This window comes from Octopus sinensis, linkage group LG22, assembly GCF_006345805.1.
Source record: "Octopus sinensis linkage group LG22, ASM634580v1, whole genome shotgun sequence".
Taxonomy (NCBI): Eukaryota; Metazoa; Mollusca; class Cephalopoda; order Octopoda; family Octopodidae; genus Octopus; species Octopus sinensis.
The window spans coordinates 21519149-21539836 of record NC_043018.1 but is presented as its reverse complement, the minus strand read 5'-3'; the positions used below and the strand labels follow the sequence as shown (position 1 = coordinate 21539836).

The following is a 20688-nucleotide window of genomic DNA, read 5'->3' as shown; positions in this document are numbered from 1 at the left end:
TGCCACGGGTATGGAAGCCAGTTGGCTGCTCTGGCAACGATCACGCTCGGATGGTGTTCTTGGCACCCTACTAGCACAGGACAATGTCTATAATAATATTATTACGATTTAAGATGTCGCAGAGTATCCAATATCGTGATGTCGTTGATTGAAGGTACCGTGTCTACCGGGGCTTTGTGCTGTCTGTCAAGTCACAACAACGACCTCAGACAGACAGTACTTTGCGCAATATGCGTTCAGTTCCAAGTAATACCGTGCGTGTGTGTGTCTGAATATATTTCTTGTGGTGTAAATATACATCAGATAGAGATTTGATATAAAATGTTTATAAATTATATTATAAATATTTAAAAATAGATCTTATATATTTATGCATGCATGCTGGTGGCCCGTAAAAAGCACCAACCGATCGTGGCCGTTTGCCAGCCCCGTCTGGCACCTGTGCGGTTGGCATGTAAAAAGCACCCACTACACTCACGAAGTGGTTGGCATTAGGAAGGGCATCCAGCTGTAGAAACACTGCCAGATCAGATTGGAGTCTGGTGCAGCCTTCTGGCTTCCCAGACTCCAGTTGAACCGTCCAACCCATGCTAGCATGGAAAGCGGACGTTAAACGATGATGATGTGTGTGTGTGTATTTGATGAAGAACAACAAAAATAAACTAGTTTGTTTTGCTGACAATGTTTTTCAAGTTAACCTAAATCATTTTCCTTGATCAAACATGAAAGCAGTCTTGTTTTATCCTGAGACTGTCTTCATTTTCCAGTTTACATATTTATATTACAAAATACTTAAATACTGTATAATCGCGCACACACACACACACAATGCATGTATGTATATATGCATGTATTAGTCTTATTTACAAAATTGTTTATGTACTGATATATGTGTGTATGTATATATATATATATATATATATATATATATATATACACACACATACACGCACACACATATTCTGTTGTTTTCTCTTTTGCCAAACTGCTGACTAAGAGGAACATAAACAAACCAATACTGGTTATCAGACAGTGGGTGGGAGCGGTAGAAACACAAAGACACACACATATATATATGGCAGGCTTCCACATAGGTTTCACCTCTACCGAATTCACTCACAGGGCATAGACTGGCCTGGAGCTATAGTAAAAGGCAATATGCTGTGTAGTGGGACTGAACCACAACCACCTTGCTTACAAATCAAGTTTCTTGCTTCACCTGCCCCTTTATATATATATATATATATATATATATATATATATATATATAGAGAGAGAGAGAGGAGAGAGAGAGAGAGAGGTGCAGGCATGGCTGTGTGGTAAGAAGCTTGCTTCCCAACCGCATGGTTTCAGGTTCAGTCCCACTGCATGGCACTTTGGGCAAGTGTCTTCTATGTCCCTATGCCGACCAAAGCCTTGTGAGTGGATTTGGTAGATGGAAACTGAAGGAAGCCTGTCGTATATATATATATATATATATTATATATATATATATATGTGTTGATCTCTTAAGCACCACCAGCTCATATATTATCTCCTCTGTCTTCCCTCCTTGGGACCTTTCCTTCTCCTTGTTTTCGACGAAGAGCTCCGCTCGAAACGTTAAACCCTCCTTCCCTTCTTTCCTGAGCGTCAATAATACTTTAATTGTTCCACGTCCTGCGTTGCTGTGTTTTTTCTCTTTTTTTTCTGTGTTTTCTTGTTTGGATTAACTTTATATATATATATATATATATTTATGTGTGACCTCGTGTGTACCGTTGGCGATTTTTTTTTCCTCTGTCTTCCCTTCTCTGGATCTTTCCTTCTCCTATGTCTCCGACGAAGAGCTCTGCTCGAAACGTTAAACCCTCCTTCTTCCCTTCTTTCCTGAGTGTCCAATAATACTATATCTGTTCCACGTTCTCGCGTTGTTGTGTTTTTTTGTGTTTTCTTGTTTGGATTAACCATATATATATATTTCATCATCATCATTGTTTAGCATCCGCTTTCCATGCTAGCATGGGTTGGACGTTATATATTTGAATCTTGTACATATGGTTTTTTTTTTTAATTTTCACCATCCCCACTTCCATTATTTATAGGATTTTTGTCACTAAAACCTGAATGCATAATTGTATAGATGAAATTCTCCGACAACTGTCATACTGGACTGATATAAATCATATCATAAAAGACTGAATAATGATGATGATGATGATGATGATATTGGTTGTGGTAATAATAATAATAGTAATAATAATAATAATAATAATAATAATAATGGTGGTGGTGATAATAGTTGTGGTGGTGGTGGTGGTGATAATAGTTGTGGAGGTGGTGTTGGTGATAGTACTGGTGGTGGTGGTGGTGGTGATAATAGTTGTGGAGGTGGTGTTGGTGATAATAGTTGTGGAGGTGGTGTTGGTGATAGTACTGGTGGTGGTGGTGTGGTGGTGGTGTTGGTGATAGTACTGGTGGTGGTGGTGTGGTGATAATAGTTGTGGAGGTGGTGTTGGTGATAGTACTGGTGGTGGTGGTGGTGGTGATAATAGTTGTGGAGGTGGTGTTGGTGATAGTACTGGTGGTGGTGGTGTTGGTGATAGTACTGGTGGTGGTGGTGGTGGTGATAATAGTTGTGGTGGTGGTGGTGGTGATAATAGTTGTGGAGGTGGTGTTGGTGATAGTACTGGTGGTGGTGGTGTGGTGGTGGTGTTGGTGATAGTACTGGTGGTCGTGGTGTGGTGGTGGAGGTGGTGATAACAGTTGTGGAGGTGGTGTTGGTGATAGTACTGGTGGTGGTGGTGTGGTGGTGGTGGAGATGGTGATAATAGTTGTGGTGGTGGTAATTGTTGTGGAGGTGGTGGTGGTGGTAGTGAAGGCAGCAGCAGCAACAGTAGTAGTAGTAGTGGTGGTGGTGGTGGTGGTGGTGGTGATAGTATCGGTCTTTATAATAAATCTATTATCAATTATTGTTGTATTATTTTTAACTGATAGACATAAACATTGTTTGTTGAATAGTTGGGTTTTTTTTTTTTTATATTTCTTATATTTTTTTTATATTTTCCAACTTAAATGATTGTAAATACGATACAGGATATATTTATAAAACAGGAAATATTTCATTTACTGCCCCAGAAATCATGCTGTTTCATGTCTCCACTATTCTCCCATTTACTACGAATGGTTATTTGTAATATTATTAATAATAATAATAATAATAATAATAATAATGAGTACTCAGAATGCACAAACCTCCGCCAAGGCAGCACCAACGTCCTCTCAACGATTAACCGGAGATGATTTTTTAAAATGAGAATGTCTGAAATAAACTCAACTGCTCTCACAAACAAGAATACTAAAAATGAACCCAATCGCTCTCAAACAGGAAAGTGATCCATATACCTTGTCCAGTACATGATCGATCCCCGTGGGAGCCATGGAACGTGCAAGTGGGTGTGCAGGCTGTGTTTGTAATGCTGTGTGTGTGTGTTGTCTGGGTAATGAAAATATTTGCATGGCTTGAGTGCACATGTCGATAAATTTTTAGGAGTCACTACGTAAAAGTTTTGGAAACACTGGTTTGAAATGCAAAAGGAACTTTGGTATAAAAATTATAATTGTAATGAAATGCATACTGCATCATGGTCTTACATTCTGGTCTTCCTTTAGTAATCCTTTTGTTTAAGATCGATGTATATATATATATCATCATCATCATCATTTAGCGTCCGTTTTCCATGCTAGCATAGGTTGGACGGTTCAACTGGGGTCTGGGGAGCCCGAAGGCTGCACCAGGCCAGTCAGATCTGGCAGTGTTTCTACAGCTGGATGCCCTTCCTAACGCCAACCACTCCGAGAGTGTAGTGGGTGATTTTATGTGCCACCGACACAGGTGCCAGACGAGGCTGGCGAACGGCCACGATCGGATGGTGTTTGTTACGTGCCTACAGCACGGAGGCCAGTCGATGCGGTACTGGCTACGGCCACGTTCGGATGGTTTTCTTGTGTGCCACCGGCACTAGTACCACAAAGATACAAATATATATATATATATATATATATATATGTATGTAAGTATACTGTGAAGTGTTAAAATGTACATATAATCTCCTAACATAATAATGAGCATTGTCTTTTTATATATTTGCATGTATATATATATATATACTTTTGACTCTATGTTTAAAGAGTCAAAGACTCTTTATGTCTAAAGAGTCAAAGACTCTTTATGTCTAAAGAGTCAAAAGTAATGCCACTTAGCAATGTGGTGACAATTCTATTGTAATGTCAGAATTTTATTTTTACTTATAATCCCTCTTTTGTATGTTGTTTATATTCTTACTAGTGATGATGAAAAAGCTAATTTATATTTATCTCTTATTTACCAGGTGTAAATTAAATTCATCGCTTGATAGAATGAACAGTTAGACTTTTATAGATGGTTTTTTTTTCCTATGTAAGGAATTGAATTTAAACTGACAAAATACTTGACAATTTCTCTGTTGAGTTATTTCATACAGTAGTAAACTCTATCATACTGTGGTACCTACTTACAGCTAGGTGGACTGGTCATAGACACAGGACTGTGAACTGTACTACTGTGGTACCAACATACAGCTAGGCAGACTGGACCGTTAAGTGTCTTGGTCATGGACACATTGACATATACCACTCAGTGGTACCTTCTTACAGCTCGATGGACTGGGCTTATTAAATATCTTGTCTACAAATAGATACCACATTGTAGTACCTGTTTACAGCTAGGTAGTCTGAGCTTAACCCTTTCATTACTGTATTTATTTTGAGATGCTTTGTGTTTCTTTCAATTACTTTAAATATAACAAAGAATTTAGTCAAATAACTTAGTTATCATTCAGCTAGTGTTAGGAACATAAATTGTGACTAAGGTTTGGTGGAAGATTTTAATTCGAAACTTATGAAAACAAGACATTTGTACTCAGAGCCAGAGCCAGTTTCAGCTGGGTTGGTATCAAAACGGTTAAGAACTGTTTAACTATTATATATTTTAACCCTTTTGTTACCATATTGCTGTTGAGATGCTCTGTGTTTCTTTCAATTACTTTAAATATAACAAAGAATTTAGTCAAATAACTTAGTTATCATTCAGCTAGTGTTAGGAACATAAATTGTGACTAAGGTTTGGTGGAAGATTTTAATTCGAAACTTTTGAAAACAAGACATTTGTACTCAGAGCCAGAGCCAGTTTCAGCTGGGTTGGTATCAAAACGGTTAAGAACTGTTTAACTATTATATATTTTAACCCTTTTGTTACCATATTGCTGTTGAGATGCTCTGTGTTTCTTTCAATTAATTTTAAATATAACAAAGAATTTAGTCAAATAACTTAGTTATCATTCAGCTAGTGTTAGGAACATAAATTGTGACTAAGGTTTGGTGGAAGATTTTAATTCAAAACTTATGAAAACAAGACATTTGTACTCAGAGCCAGAGCCGGTTTCAGCCGGGCTGGTAACGAAAGGGTTAAAGTGTGTGGCAACGTAGTAATGACGAGAGGATACAAGACTTCTAACTGCTAAGCTTCACTGCTGTAAACTTCTAATTATTCAGTTATCCTCATTCTCTGTTCTCAATAAACGAAATCATTAAAACAATAGCTCGTAGCCATATTTAAATAGAATTCAAAGCCTAAATATTTTTGACTCTGGTTATCTCAGATCACATGCCACCAATCACCAGGCATCACACCTACCATACACCACAACATTACAATAAACTAATTCTATGGCTGGCCTATACTTGTATAGTAGTTTCTTCACTTTAATTAAAGCTGCTGTTAATTAATTAATCAAGATTTATTGAACTCTTATCATTGTTGCTGAATCTTCTGACAATTCCATGTGGACCCCAAACTGTTTCCTTCGTTCGTGCACTCTCTGAAACATTTTAATCTTTTAAATTACGCATTGCAACTAATTTAGTACAACAATAATTAAATACTGATAATTATATATTTTAATTACAACTGAGTTAATTGCTAATAATTAATTCTGTTGTTTGTGACTGCGACAGTGAAATTACTGTGAAATCTTTGAGAATTTGAAATTAAGATTTCTTGGAACTCAACTCCGACCTTAGCACTCACCTCCGGCCTTAGCACTCACCTCCGACCTTAGCACTCACCTCCGACCTTAGCACTCACCTCCGACCTTAGCACTCACCTCCGACCTTAGCACTCACCTCTGGCCTTAGCACTCACCTCCAACCTTAGCACTCACCTCCGACCTTAGCACTCACCTCCAGCCTTAGCACTCACCTCCGGCCTGAGCACTCACCTCCGACCTTAGCACTCACCTCTGGCCTTAGCACTCACCTCCAACCTTAGCACTCACCTCCGACCTTAGCACTCACCTCCGACCTTAGCACTCACCTCCAGCCTTAGCACTCACCTCCGACCTTAGCACTCACCTCCGACCTTAGCACTCACCTCTGGCCTTAGCACTCACCTCCAACCTTAGCACTCACCTCCAACCTTAGCACTCACCTCCGACCTTAGCACTCACCTCCAGCCTTAGCACTCACCTCCGGCCTGAGCACTCACCTCCGACCTTAGCACTCACCTCCGACCTTAGCACTCACCTCCGACCTTAGCACTCACCTCCAGCCTTAGCACTCACCTCCGACCTTAGCACTCACCTCCGACCTTAGCACTCACCTCTGGCCTTAGCACTCACCTGCAACCTTAGCACTCACCTCCAAACTTAGCACTCACCTCCGACCTTAGCACTCACCTCTGGCCTTAGCACTCACCTCCAGCCTTAGCACTCACCTCCGACCTTAGCACTCACCTCCGACCTTAGCACTCACCTCTGGCCTTAGCACTCACCTCCGGCCTTAGCACTCACCTCCGGCCTTAGCACTCACCTCCAACCTTAGCACTCACCTCTGACCTTAGCACTCACCTCTGGCCTTATCACTCACCTCCGCCCTTGGCACTCACCTCCGGCCTTATCACTCACCTCCGGCCTTATCACTCACCTCCGGCCTTATCACTCACCTCCGGCCTTATCACTCACCTCCGGCCTTGGCACTCACCTCCGGCCTTAGCACTCACCTCTGGCCTTAGCACTCACCTCCGGCCTTAGCACTCACCTCTGGCCTTAGTACCCACCTCTGACTTTAGTACTCACCTCTGGCCTAAATTATGCCACAGTATATCTACCCTTAGCTGTGCCATGATGCCTGGCCTTCTTTAGAAACATCTTCATTTTCAGTAAAGAATCTACAGATTAATTTAATGACATTGTTGAAATGCTACTTCAAAATCTAATTCTTTCACTTTTTTGCTCTCTCTATTTCACACACACACACACACACACACACACACACACACACTCTTTCTTTCCCACATATTTAAAAAATAAAACCCATAATTGTGTGTGTGTGTGTGTGTGTATTTTGTTGCATTTTCTGATTTTTCTCTCCTCCTTGCCCCACAGTTTTCGTTTACATCTGTTATTAGAAGTCTATAAAGTTATTTACTTTACAAGACACAACTAATATTTAGTTCTCTCTCTTTCTCTCTCTCTCATTAAACACTGCAATAACCTCATTTTAATTATTTCACTAAGCTGGTATTGTGATCATAGCACATTGCTTAACAATTCCTTGCCTCTCCCCCCACCACTCTCTACTGTGATTCCCTGCCTCTCTTCGCTATATTCTACTATGATTCCCTGCCTCTTTTACTATGGACCACTATGATTCCTTGCCCCTCTTTTATTACAGTCTTTTGTGATTCCCTGCCTCTCTTCACTATAGGCCGCTATGATTCCCTGCCTCCGCCTACCACACTCTACAAACTCTACAAACCCAATGACTCATAAAACCTGATCCTCCACCCGGTTTCTATGGCATACAAGTGACTGCAATCACAACACTACCACCCACTGCCCCTGGATAGGACACCAGTCCATCCCAGGGCTAACTTCCCAGCTTTTGCTGGAATTCATTTACAACTGAGTGAACTGAAACAGGGTGACATGAACACAGTGCACCACCCAGTCCAGGAAATCACCCTGGTCACGAGACCCTGCGCCTTCACTCCCTTTCATTCTAGAGCGAGGGCAGTAAGCTGTGGGTTGGATTTGCCCACTGGCCAAGTCTACCTTGGAGTCTTGTTTCATATGGTCCTAACCACTTTACTGAATTTTCTACCTTTTACTTGTTTCAATTGTTGGACTCAGACCATGCTGGAGCATTTCTTTGAAGGGGTTTAGTTGAGCAAATTGGCCTGGTACATATTTGTTTACCTGGTGCTTATCCTATCGAGCTCTTTTGCTGAATTAAGTCTCAGGGATGTAAACAAACCAACATTGGTTGTCAATTAGGGGTGGGGAAAACACGCACGTGCTTGTGTATGTATGATGGGCTTTTCACAGTTTCCATCTACCAAATTCACTCACAAGACATTGGTTTGCCAAGGGCTGTATTAGAAGACAGGGTGGCGAGCTGGCAGAAGCATTAGAATGCTGGGCGTAAAGCGTAGCCGTATTTCGTCTGCCGTTACGTTCTGAGTTCAAATTCCGCCGAGGTCGACTTTGCCTTTCATCCTTTCGGGGTTGATAAATTAAGTACCAGTTACGCACTGGGGTTGATGTAATCGACTTGATCCGTTTGTCTGTCCTTGTTTGTCCTCTCTGTGTTTAGCCCCTTGTGGGTAGTAAAGAAATAGGTATTTCGTCTACCGCTACGTTCTGAGTTCAAATTCCGCCGAGGTCGACTTTTTCTTTCAGCCTTTCGAGGTCGATAAATTAAGTACCAGTTACGCACTGGGGTTGATGTAATTGACTTGATCCGTTTGTCTGTCCTTGTTTGTCCTCTCTGTGTTTAGCCCCTTGTGGGTAGTAAAGAAATAGGTATTTCGTCTGCCGCTACGTTCTGAGTTCAAATTCCGCCGAGGTCGACTTTGTCTTTCAGCCTTTCGGGGTCAATAAATTAAGTACCAGTTACGCACTGGGGTTGATGTAATCGACTTGATCCGTTTGTCTGTCCTTGTTTGTCCTCTCTGCGTTTAGCCACTTGTGGGTAGTAAAGAAATAGGTATTAGAAGACAGTTACACCCACGCTGCCACAGAGTGGAACTGAACCTGAGACCACGTGGTTGCAAAACTAGCTTCTTAACCGCACAACGTTGCCTGTGTCTTTGTCATGCCGCTTGCAAATATTCTTTGTTTTCCTTATCTTTGGTTTGGCAGCAACAATGAAGCCCAATATCTGAAGATTGTCTTCATTTTGGTTGTAGCCTCAAACGAATCAATGTTTTGCAATAATACAAAGAAGAAGAAAAGAAAACGAATAAAAAAAAATTTGTGAGATTTCTTTGCTTAGAAGAAAATGGAGTATCCCCAGCTGTAAATGTTATCATCATCATCATCATCGTTTAACGTCCGTTCTCCATGCTAGCATGGGTTGGACGGTTCGACCGGGGATCTGGGAAGCCAGAAGGCTGCACCAGGCTCCAGTCTTATCTGGCAATGTTTCTACAGCTGGATGCCCTTCCTAACGCCAACCACTCCGTGAGTGTAGTGGGTGCTTTTTACGTGCCACCTGCACAGGTGCCAGGCGAGGCTGGCAACGGCCACAGTCGGATCGGTGTATTTTATGTGCCACCGGCACGGAAGCCAGTCGAGGCGGCGCTGGTGGCACATTCTTAAATGAACTTTCTTAAATGAACCAACTGATGAAGAGACTAACAGTGACTAAAATACAGTCACAATATGGTTTATGTGAATAAGGCGGCAAGCTGGCTGAATCGTTAGCACGATGGGCAAAATGCTTAGCAGCATGTCACCCGTCCTTACGTTCTGAGTTCAAGTCCTGCTGAGGTTGACTTTGCCTTTCGTCCTTTCGGGGGGTCGATAAAATATGTACCTATTTCTTTACTACCCACAAGGGGCTAAACACAGAGGGGACAAACAAGGACAGACATAGGTATTAAGTCGATTGCATCGACCCCAGTGCGTAACTGGTACTTTAATTTATCGACCCCGAAAGGATGAAAGGCAAAGTCGACCTCGGCGGAATTTGAACTCACAACGTAACGCAGACGAAATACCGCTAAGCATTTCGCCCGGCGTGCTAACGTTTCTGCCAGCTCGCCACCTTAAAATATGTACCAGTTGAGTACTGGGGGAGGGGGGTGTAATTGCCTTGCCCCTCCCTCCCTCCCCCTACCCCCCAGAATTGCCGGCCTCGTTCCCAAATTTGAAACCAGTATAGTTCACATGAACAGTCGATTCTAAGGAAGGAGGGACTGACCAAAATTTATTTACCTGGGAATTGAGAAAAGCTGGTAAACTGCCGAGTGCCACGCTTACTTGCCAAAGTCTCAAAGACATAATTGCTACCCCCCACCTTCTGCCCCCCCTCCCCACCCCATCAACCAAACTAAAAATGTTTTAATTCTTCACCTCTTCTCTGTAAAAGTAAAGACTCCTTTCAGTTATGAATAACCATGGGATTGTACCTTGGAGAAAGTTCCCTCCAAGGCATAAGTCCAGTCAAGGCTGTTTTTATGGAAGACCAGCAGTTGCCCATCCATACCCCCCCCCTCTCTCCATGGCACCGATGTTATCCAAGGGAAAAGCAAAGGCTTGGCACTCAGGACATCTTTAACTCATTTCTACGGCTGAGTGAACAAATTGAAACGTGAAATAAAGTGTCTTGCTCAAGAACACAACACACAGCCCAGTCCAGGGATCGAACTGTCTACCTTATGATTGTGAGCCTGATGCTCTAACCACTGAGCCATGCACCTTCACAATCCTTTGCTGTATTCCCTGTAATACAGGGCACATACCAATATTAACCTCTCGGCACCTGGCACAAATTCCCCTCCCTCAATTCTGCTCTTCCTTCAATTGAAGGGTCTTTGTTATGCATATCACTTGATGACCCCTACCGGTGTTGGTGCCACATAAAAGGCACCCAGTATACTTTTGAAAGTGGTTGGCAATAGGAAGGGCATCCAGCCATAGAAACAGTACTGAAGCTGATGGTAGAACTTGGCACAGTCCTCTTGCTTACCAGCACCTATCAAACCAACCAACCCATACCAGCATGGAAAACCTCATTTAAATGATGATGATGATGAGGATGATTTAACACTAGATGGCAGGTGTGATATATACCTGAGTAAAAAAAAAAAGTGATCTCTTCCCATCAAAATCTCTGGCTTTATGTCTAAATTAGAAATTATTTTCTCAATACTGTCCAACCTTTTCTTGACAGTGAATCCCTCCCCCCTCTTCACCACTCAAGATTCAGTCAACTAACCCCCTTCTCCTACCCTTAGTTGATGGCCTTGGGTCTAAATTTGAGATTATTTTCATCGTCAATAGTGACAGACAAAATGTCCTTTTGCTATTTACTTACCAAAGTAAATAACATTTATTTATAAACTTACGTTGACTTTACATTCTGTCCTCCCAGGATCACTAAATAAATATTGAAACTCAATCTAATCAACTGTTACATGCATTCAGCTTTGTTTCTCTGTTAAAATGTATTATTATTATTATTATTATTATCATTATTATCATCATTATTATTATTATATTATTATTATATTATTATTATTATTATTATTATTATTATCATTATTATCATTATCATCATCATTATTATTATTATTATTATTATTATTATTATTAAGCATTTAAATGCTACTTAGCAGGGATGTTGTTAATATTATTATTATTATTATTATTATTATTATTTAAGGTAGCGAGCTGGCTGAATTGTTAGCACACTGGATGGAATGCTCAATGACATTTTATCCGTCTTCATGTTCTGAGTTCAAATTCTGCCGAGGTTGACTTTGCCTTTCATCCTTTCAGGATCAATGAAATAAGTACTAGTCAAGTGCTAGGGGTCAGTGTAATCCACTAGTCCCCTCCCCCTAATTTCAGGCCTTGTGCCTATAGTACAAAGGATTATTATTATTATTATTATTATTATTATTATTGAGTGAGAAAGCAGTGCATGCTATCAAAGTGACACTGGGGTAAAAATATACAAAGTCTGATAAAGGTACACCAGGCACATGCATCACAATCATGCGTGCACGACATGGTGATCTCATATGAAGATAAACAGCGCATGACCTTGCAGGTGGGGCCAGTTAGAAATTTCATTGAGTAGCCCATCTTTTGTACCAAGACAAAACAATGTACATGATAATACTTACAATCTGTTAAGATCAGAAGCCACTTTAGGGAGAGAGTCCTGAATAGGGTAAAAGTGGCTGTTTGCTGGGCTGTTGCTCAACGTTGCAGTCCTATTAGTTGTGAAGGAAGTGGTAGCCGAGTGGTTGCTGCCGTACCCTTTCTCTGTCTGCTACTACTACATCTGCTACTACTACATCTGGGCATTTATTGCCTGCTACTACTACATCTGGGCATTTATTATTATCATTATTGCCTGTCATTATCTTTTAGTTCTTTTCATCATCATCATCGTTTAACGTCCGCTTTCCATGCTAGCATGGGTTGGACGGTTCAACTGGGGTCTGGGAAGCCCAAAGGCTGCACCAGGCCAGTCAGATCTGGCAGTGTTTCTACAGCTGGATGCCCTTCCTAACGCCAACCACTCCGAGAGTGTAGTGGGTGATTTTATGTGCCACCGACACAGGTGCCAGACGAGGCTGGCGAACGGCCACGCTCGGATGGTGTTTTTTATGTGCCACCTTTATTATTATGATTATTATTAATATTATTATTATTATTATTATTATTATTATTAATATTATTAATATTATCATGATTATTATTATTATTATGATTATTATTATTATTATGATTATTATTATTATTATTAATATTATTATTATTATTAATTTTATTATTATTATATTATTATTATTATGATATTATTATTATTATATTATATTATTATTAATATTATGATTATTATTATTATTATATATTATTATTATTATTATTATAATATTATTATTATTATTATTTATTATTATTATTATTAATATTATTATGATTATTATTATGATTATTATTAATATTATTATGATTATTATTATTATTATTATGAATATTATTATTATTATTATTATTATTATTGCCCGTCATTATCTTTTAGTTCTTTTCATATTTTGCAAACCTAAAAGTCTTTTTTTATTTCTTGTTCTTTCAGAAAGTAACTGGTGTCTCAAGGATGCACGTAAAATTCTGCAGCCTCTTACTATAACGGAAGCCAGTGTGCATCCGTACCAACCTCAGTATGGAGTCGAGAGGCAAGCCAACACGACAGTTCCTGCTCCTCCTTCTTCTCATGTGTCAATGGCCAGCATGAGTCGAGCGCCCCGTGGTGGTGGGCGTACTTCAGCTCTGGCCCCTACCACAGCCCAGCATTATTACGATAGTGCTGTCGCTTGCCTGGAATCAAACAAAGACTTACCTTCCTCTCGTTCTCCCTATTGCACAACAGATGGCAGTGCCACGACTGCTGCTGCTCCTACGGGTGGCATACACAGAGCAGTCAGTGGGGCTCCGCTCTCACAGGGTACCCCTTCAGCTTTCAGTAACGGGGCAGTACTACGCCCCTCGGCAGGAGGTATCAGCTCAAGGCAAATGTACTCTGTTGATTATGATTTCAATGAAAGTAGGAGATATGGCCCCGTTAAAGGGGGCGCTATCGAACGGACTGTTCCTATTCATATCGAGAAAGGGTACGGCAGCAACCACTCGGCTACCACTTCCTCCACAACTAATAGGACTGCAACGTTGAGCAACAGCCCAGCAAACAGCCACTTTTACCCTATTCAGGACTCTCTCCCTAAAGTGACCAGCAACTCTCAGGATATCAGTTTGTCCAGTCAATGTGATGGTCAGCAGCAGGCAAACAGCAGTGACCACCACAAGCAGGGAACATCTCCATCGCTTGGACAAGTCAACTGTCCAACTCCTGAAGCTTCTTCAGTCGATCCACGTACGTCCAAAACTTTTCTTTATTCTTTTCTATTCTTTAACTCGTTTCAGTCATTTGACTGTGGCCAAGCTGGAGCACCACCTTGATTGTTTTTTTTTTTAGTCAAAGAAAATCAACCCCAGGACTTATTTTTTGTAAACCTAGTACTTATTCTATTGGTCCCTTTTGCCGAACCACTAAGTTATGGGGATGTAAACACACCAACATCAGTCCTTGAGCACTGGTGTGGGGACAAACATAGACACAAAGACACACATAAATACAAACACACACACACACATGATATATACATACCAGGTTGAGGAAAAAGTTTGTGCGCTGTGTTAAAATAATGGTTTTTATGCAAGAATTTATTCAAAAACAACTATTCTTCAAAATAAAGATCATCGCTTACCCCGAACTTCTGCCAAGAATCTGCAAGCTTTCAGATTTGGTCAAATTACCAATCCTTCAGCTTTGAATCGAGAAATTCTTGACAGGTTTCTTCGTCGAATGACTCAAATCGGTGACCTTTCATAAAGTGCTGCATTGATCGGAAGAGACCATAGTCAGGCAGAGCAACATCTGGACTATAGGCTGGATGCGGCAGAACTTCTCCACTCCGTCCACTTCTTCTGTCTTGATGCTGGTCTTTCTGGTGGTATGCAGCTTTGCATTGTCTTGTTGAAACAAAGCATGTTTACGACAAACAAGTCTTGGGTACTTTTCAGCAGTGAGTCACCACTGGCCTTGACCTGAACTGAATGAACACACACACCACAAAAATATCTAAAAAAAAAGTATTATTTTAACACGGCTCACAAACTTTTTCTTCAACCTAATATATACATGACAAGCTTCTTTCAGTTTCTGTCTACCAAATCCACCCACAGGGCTTTGGTCAGCCCAAGGCTATAGTAGAAGTCACTTGCCCAAGGTGCCATGCAGTGGGACTGAACCCAGAACCAACCATGTAGTTGGGAAGCAAGCTTCTTACCACACAGCCACACTTTTTTTTCCACAAATACTCCATGTTAACTCTTTAGTTTTTTAAACCAGCCATAACATTCTACCCGAATTATGTTCAAACCAGCCAGATTCAGCTTCTCACACCTATCCTACAATGTCATTTTAAAAATATACAAATGCCCCATTGAAATCTTGAAGCTACAGCATAATACTTAATTCAAAACAATACGAATAAATAAGGATTACATTTGACAGAGTAATCTGAATGCTAAAGGGTTGACTCTTAGCATTTAAACTGGCCATATCCGGCCCCCAAATTTTCTGCCTGTTTTATGTTCAAATCAGCCACATCTTGCCTCCCATACCTATTCTTCAACGGCTGTTGCCAGCCTCGCCTGGCCCCCGTGCCGGTGGCATGTAAAAAGCACCATCCGATCGTGGCCGTTGCCAGCCTCGCCTGGCCCCCGTGCCGGTGGCATGTAAAAAGCACCATCCGTCCGTGGCCGTTTGCCAGCTCCGTCTGGCACGTAAAAAGCACCCACTACACTCACGGAGTGGTTGGCGTTAGGAAGGGCATCCAGCTGTAGAAACACTGCCAGATCAGACTGGGCCTGATGCGGCCTTCTGGCTTCCCAGACCCCAGTTGAACCGTCCAACCCATGCTAGCATGGAAAGCGGACGCTAAATGATGATGATGATGATGATGATCATTGAAGTCTCAAAGCTACAAGATTAATTCAAAACAATGGGACCAAATAAGCATTACATTTGACAGAGTAATCTGAATGCTAAAGGATTAAACCAACCAGATCTGGCCTCTTGTACCTACCCTACAATGTTAATCTAAGAATAAAACAATTACATCGAAATCTCAAAGCTATGAGATAATGAAGGATTTAATTGAAAACAGTGTGAATAAATAAGGATTAGATTTGACAGAGTAATTTGAATACTAAAGGGTTAAACCAGTCATATCCAGCCCAAATATTCTGTTTCATGTTCAATCTGGCCGGATCCAGCATCTCACACCTAGCCTGCAATGTCATTCTAACAATAAACAATCACATCATTGAAATCTTCAAGTTATGAGATAATGCATGGTTAATTCAAAACAATGTGAATGAATGGGGAATTACGTTTGACGCCCCGGGTTCAATCCCCAGCATCTCCAGAAATTTTTGTCCAACCCGTGCTAGCGCGGAAAACGGACGTTAAACGATGACGATGATGAGCAATCTGAACGCCAAAGGGTCGAACCAGTCACATCCAGCTCAGGCATTCAAACCTGATTTATGTTCAGACCTGCCAGATCCAGCCTCTCACACCTATCCTACAATGTCGTCGTTGAATTCTTGAAGTTATGAGATAATATACATGGTTAATTCAAAACAATGTGAATAAACAAACAATTTCATGTGACAGTGTAATCCAAACGATAAGGAGTAAAACAATTCATTTGAAATCACAGGAATCGAAGGGGTTCATATGTTTTAAAAAAATGGTTCCTTAGTGAGATCTGAGACACATTTGACTTCTATTTCTAGCAAGTCCAAGCAACCACGTTGATGTCCCCTCATCAGCTTGTACTCAATAAAAAGTGTTCGGAATGATGAGAGTTTGGTGGACAGTTTACATTCATTGAATGGTTAATTATTAATTTTGATTGTTGCTGCTTAACAGAAATTAATTTGACTCCATAATAATTAATTCATGGTCCTGTTTCTCTGTTTATTTTGTTATTGATATTTCTCGTTCTAACACTTAAAATCATTACTGTGTATGTTTAAATACTTTCAATTAGAAAGTTAAATTAAAAATAAGCCACCAATCCTATATCTAACTTCAACGAAACAAAAATTAGAAAACATTTTTCTTTTTTATTTAATAACAACAACAATTATTTTATTATTATTATTATTATTATTCAGTAGTTTTATTTTTTATAGTGTGCTTTCACTTCACTACCGAGCGCAGCTCTGTGTGCCTTGGGTATGTGCTGTGATTTGTTGTGATGCTCTGATGGTTATTGTATGGAAAGTGTTCTGCGTAGGATGTGTGCAGTGCCTAGTAGTGCAATTTTCTGTATGTTATATGTGTTTGTAAGTCCTGGTGTTTTTGTTATGTATTTGTCTGAATATTTTTTTATCATGCCTAATGCACCTACTATGATAGGAATTGTTTCTGTTTTTAGATTCCACATTCTGGTTACCTCTATTTCCAGGTCTTTGTATTTTGAAAGTTTCTCCATTTCTTTTATAGACTATTATTATTATTATAATTATTATTATTATTATTATTATTATTATTATTATTATTATTATTATTATTATTTCCTTTATGCTCAACAGATTAGGCTGTTGAAAAAAAATTCCTGACATCAAGCTATGACAAGTAACCATAGATGTCAAGAACCTTCCTAAGTATCCTAACTGTCCCTAATAAAACTGTTTTCTAGAGCTGCACTAATCTAGGTTTTATACCTGTTTTCTCAATCCATAATTATTATTGTTATTATCACTTGACTTAGGTTTGGTCTTATTCTTGATAGAATTTATGCGGGCAGCGATCTACTACCTGTAACCTTAGATACCAGCAAATTTTCAATAGTCTTTCAAGTGCTCAAAACCTTTCTGATAATCTTTCCTGTTCCTAAGAGACAAACTTTTTGTAGAAGTTCTACAGAACGTTCCATTCTAAATTATTATTATTATTATTACCTCTGCCTTAGCGAAAGTGGAGGTATTGTTTTCAGTCATATTTGTATGTCTGTGGACAAGATATCTCAAGAACCGCTTGATGGATTTGGATGAAACTTTCAGGGATGTTTGGCCTTGTGACTGGCACAAACTGATTAGATTTTTGGATCAATCTGGTACCGGACAAGGATTCTGGATTATTTTTCCTATTTCTTTACTTAACTTTTGAGGGCGGTCAGGTTCATTTTTAGTATTCTCATTTGTAAGAGCAGTCAAGTTTGAGATGTTCTCATTTAAAAAAAATCATCTCTGGCTAATCGTTGAGAGGACATTGGTATTGCTTTGGCGGAGGTTGCGCTTTCTGAATGCTCTTGTTGTTATTATTTAGGCAGTGAGCTGGCAGAACCATTAGCACACTTGGCAAAATGCTTAGCAGCATTTCATCCATCTTTATGAGGTGGCATCAAAAGGTTCCCAAACGAGTTATGTCTAATAAAAAAAAAATTTATTTACCTGAGTTTTAGCATCATCCCTGCAAAATAATCACCTTGCACAGCAATACACCTGTCCTGGTGTTCCTGCCACTTTGTGGAATCCAGCCTGGAAGTCATTTTCCATAAGTGAGTTGAGGACCTTCTGCAATTCGCCCAGGACCTCAACAATGATGTTGAAACGATGTCTTTTGAGCTGCATTTTTCATCTTGGGAGAAGAGATGGAAGTCTGCAGGTGCTAAATCTGACAAATAGGATGGGTGTGGAAGCGATACCATGTTGTTTTTAATGAGAAACTCACGAGTAAGGAGAGCTTGGTGACAAGGTGCCTTGTCGTCATGAAGAATCCCGTTCACCACACTCCACAGATTCAGTCACTTTCACCACATGTCCTCCCTCAAACTCTTCAAAGCATTGCAGTAGAACTCTTGATTGATGGGTTGCCCTGGAGGACAAATTCTCAATGCACAATGCCACATTTCTAGGGGTGATGCCCATGGTAGGTCTTTCAGATCATTGTCTTCCAGGGACATTCTTCCATTTTTGAAGCACCTGTGCCACTCAGAACATTGCGTATGACCCATTGCCTCATCGCCATAAGCTTGCTGAAGCAGGCTCACTGTCTCTGTAGTAGATTTCTCGTCGGCTCTTTGTTCCTGTCCAAGACAAAATCGCAGACTACAGCAGACACATGATCATGAAAAAACACAAATTTCACGACTTGTGAAGTAAACACAGCAATGTCACTTGGCACACTGCCTCATGAAGGTCACTGCTAGCTCTCACTGTGCATGCAACTGTGTGCTGCCATCTGTTGGTGTGCTGCAGGACTAGTCCGGGAACTTTTTGATACTACCTCGTATGTTCTGAGTTCAGATTCCACCAGGGTCGACTTTCCCTTTAATCCTTTTGGAGTCAATAAAATAAGTACCAGTTGAACATTGGGGTCAATGTAATTGACCTACCCCTGCCCTGAAATTGCTGACCTTGTGCTAAAATTTGAAACCATTATTATTAAGGCAGTGTGCTGGACGAAACGCTTAGCAGTATTTCACCCATTGCTATGTCCTGGGTTCAAATTCAGCCAAGATCAACTTAGATTTTTATCCTTTCAGGATCAATAAATTATGTACCAGTGAAATTCTGGGGTCGATATGATTGACTAACCCTCTCCCCTAAAATTTCAGGCATTGTGCCTTTAATAGAAAGGGATTATTATTACTTTCAATTAGAAAGATAAAATAAATTTGTAATCCTATATCTAACTTAACAACAAAAAAAAAAACAAGAACAGAAATTAGAAAATTTTTAATTTTTTATTTAGTCAACAATTTTTCTTATCATTCTTGTTGTTGTTGTTTTGTGAGAGTGGGTGGGTGAGGGGAGATTTTTCTTTTTGTGTAAAAATGTCAGTGATTTAAAATATTATATAAAATAAATTCCGGATCAATAAATCCACTTCACCAATCTCAGATCTCTGGCATCAGACGATGAATTAAGGAAGAGCTATTGAGATTTTTGGCACAGATTGCCAAGTTGTTTGGTTTATACACACACACACACACACACACATATATATATATATATATACATACATACACATATATATATATGTATGTATTGAGGGTATTTATTATATAGGGAGGGCATATGTATGTATGTTTATATATATATATATATATATATATATATATATATGGGTGTATATATATTGATATATAATTAACAATCATTAACAAAATAGTTGATAGACTACACCTGATCATTTATATATTTATAGATAGATGGATGGATGGAGAGAGTGAAAGATTAAACAAAAATAAACTAAGGGAAATAACTTAACAGTTCAACAAAAGAGACTGGTAGAATAAGTACTAGGCTTAGAAAGAATAAGTCCTGGGGGCGATTTGCTCAACTAAAGGCGGTGCTCCGGCATGGCCACAGTCAAATGACTGAAACAAGTAAAAGAATAAGTGCTGTAGAAACCATGTTGTTGCAATGTTTGGGTAAGTGCTGTAGAAACAGACATTGGAGTACGATGTTGTCCTTGGACACATCAGACCCTGTCAAACTGTCCAACCCATGCCAGCATGGAGCACAGATATTAAATAATGAATGATGATGAAATCAAATTCTTGTGTCTTTAATTCCTTCAAATCTTGTCATTTCAGATCACAAATTGAAGCGTGGAATATCGAATACAGTCGAGAATGTGCCATTAGTGAGTAAAGTCAGGAACGATGTTCTCCAAGACATTGAAGAATCCAGCCATGACCATATGTATACCCAAACCTTTGTCTTACCTGACTTGTCGGTTTATTCTGAAGATTTCCGCATGTTTCTGGAACGAGACCTTGTCGAAACATCAACACTAGTTTCACTTGAACAAGCTGGTGCGTAGCATATCTTTGGTTATTTTAAACGTGTGGCATAGTGTGTGTGTGTGTGATATAAAAATATGTATGTGTGAATATCGGGCGAATTTCACCGGGCGAAATGCTTAGCGGTATTGCGTCTGTTGTTGCGTTCTGAGTTCAAATTCCGCCGAGGTCGACTTTGCCTTTCATCCTTTCGGGGTCGATAA

The 20688-nt window shown here is 39.9% G+C and overlaps 1 protein-coding gene across 5 annotated transcripts in view; it reads left to right on the top strand.

The window, feature by feature from the left end:
• The window catches only part of LOC115223321 (OTU domain-containing protein 7B), a 209008-nt gene that overhangs the window by 155004 nt on the left and 33316 nt on the right, over nt 1-20688 (top strand). For all 5 annotated transcript variants that reach the window (XM_029793837.2, XM_029793833.2, XM_029793835.2 and 2 more), the window contains 2 exons: nt 13174-13968; nt 20276-20497. In XM_029793837.2, the coding sequence (XP_029649697.1) occupies nt 13174-13968; nt 20276-20497 (1017 nt within the window). The remainder of the gene's footprint in view (nt 1-13173; nt 13969-20275; nt 20498-20688) is intronic.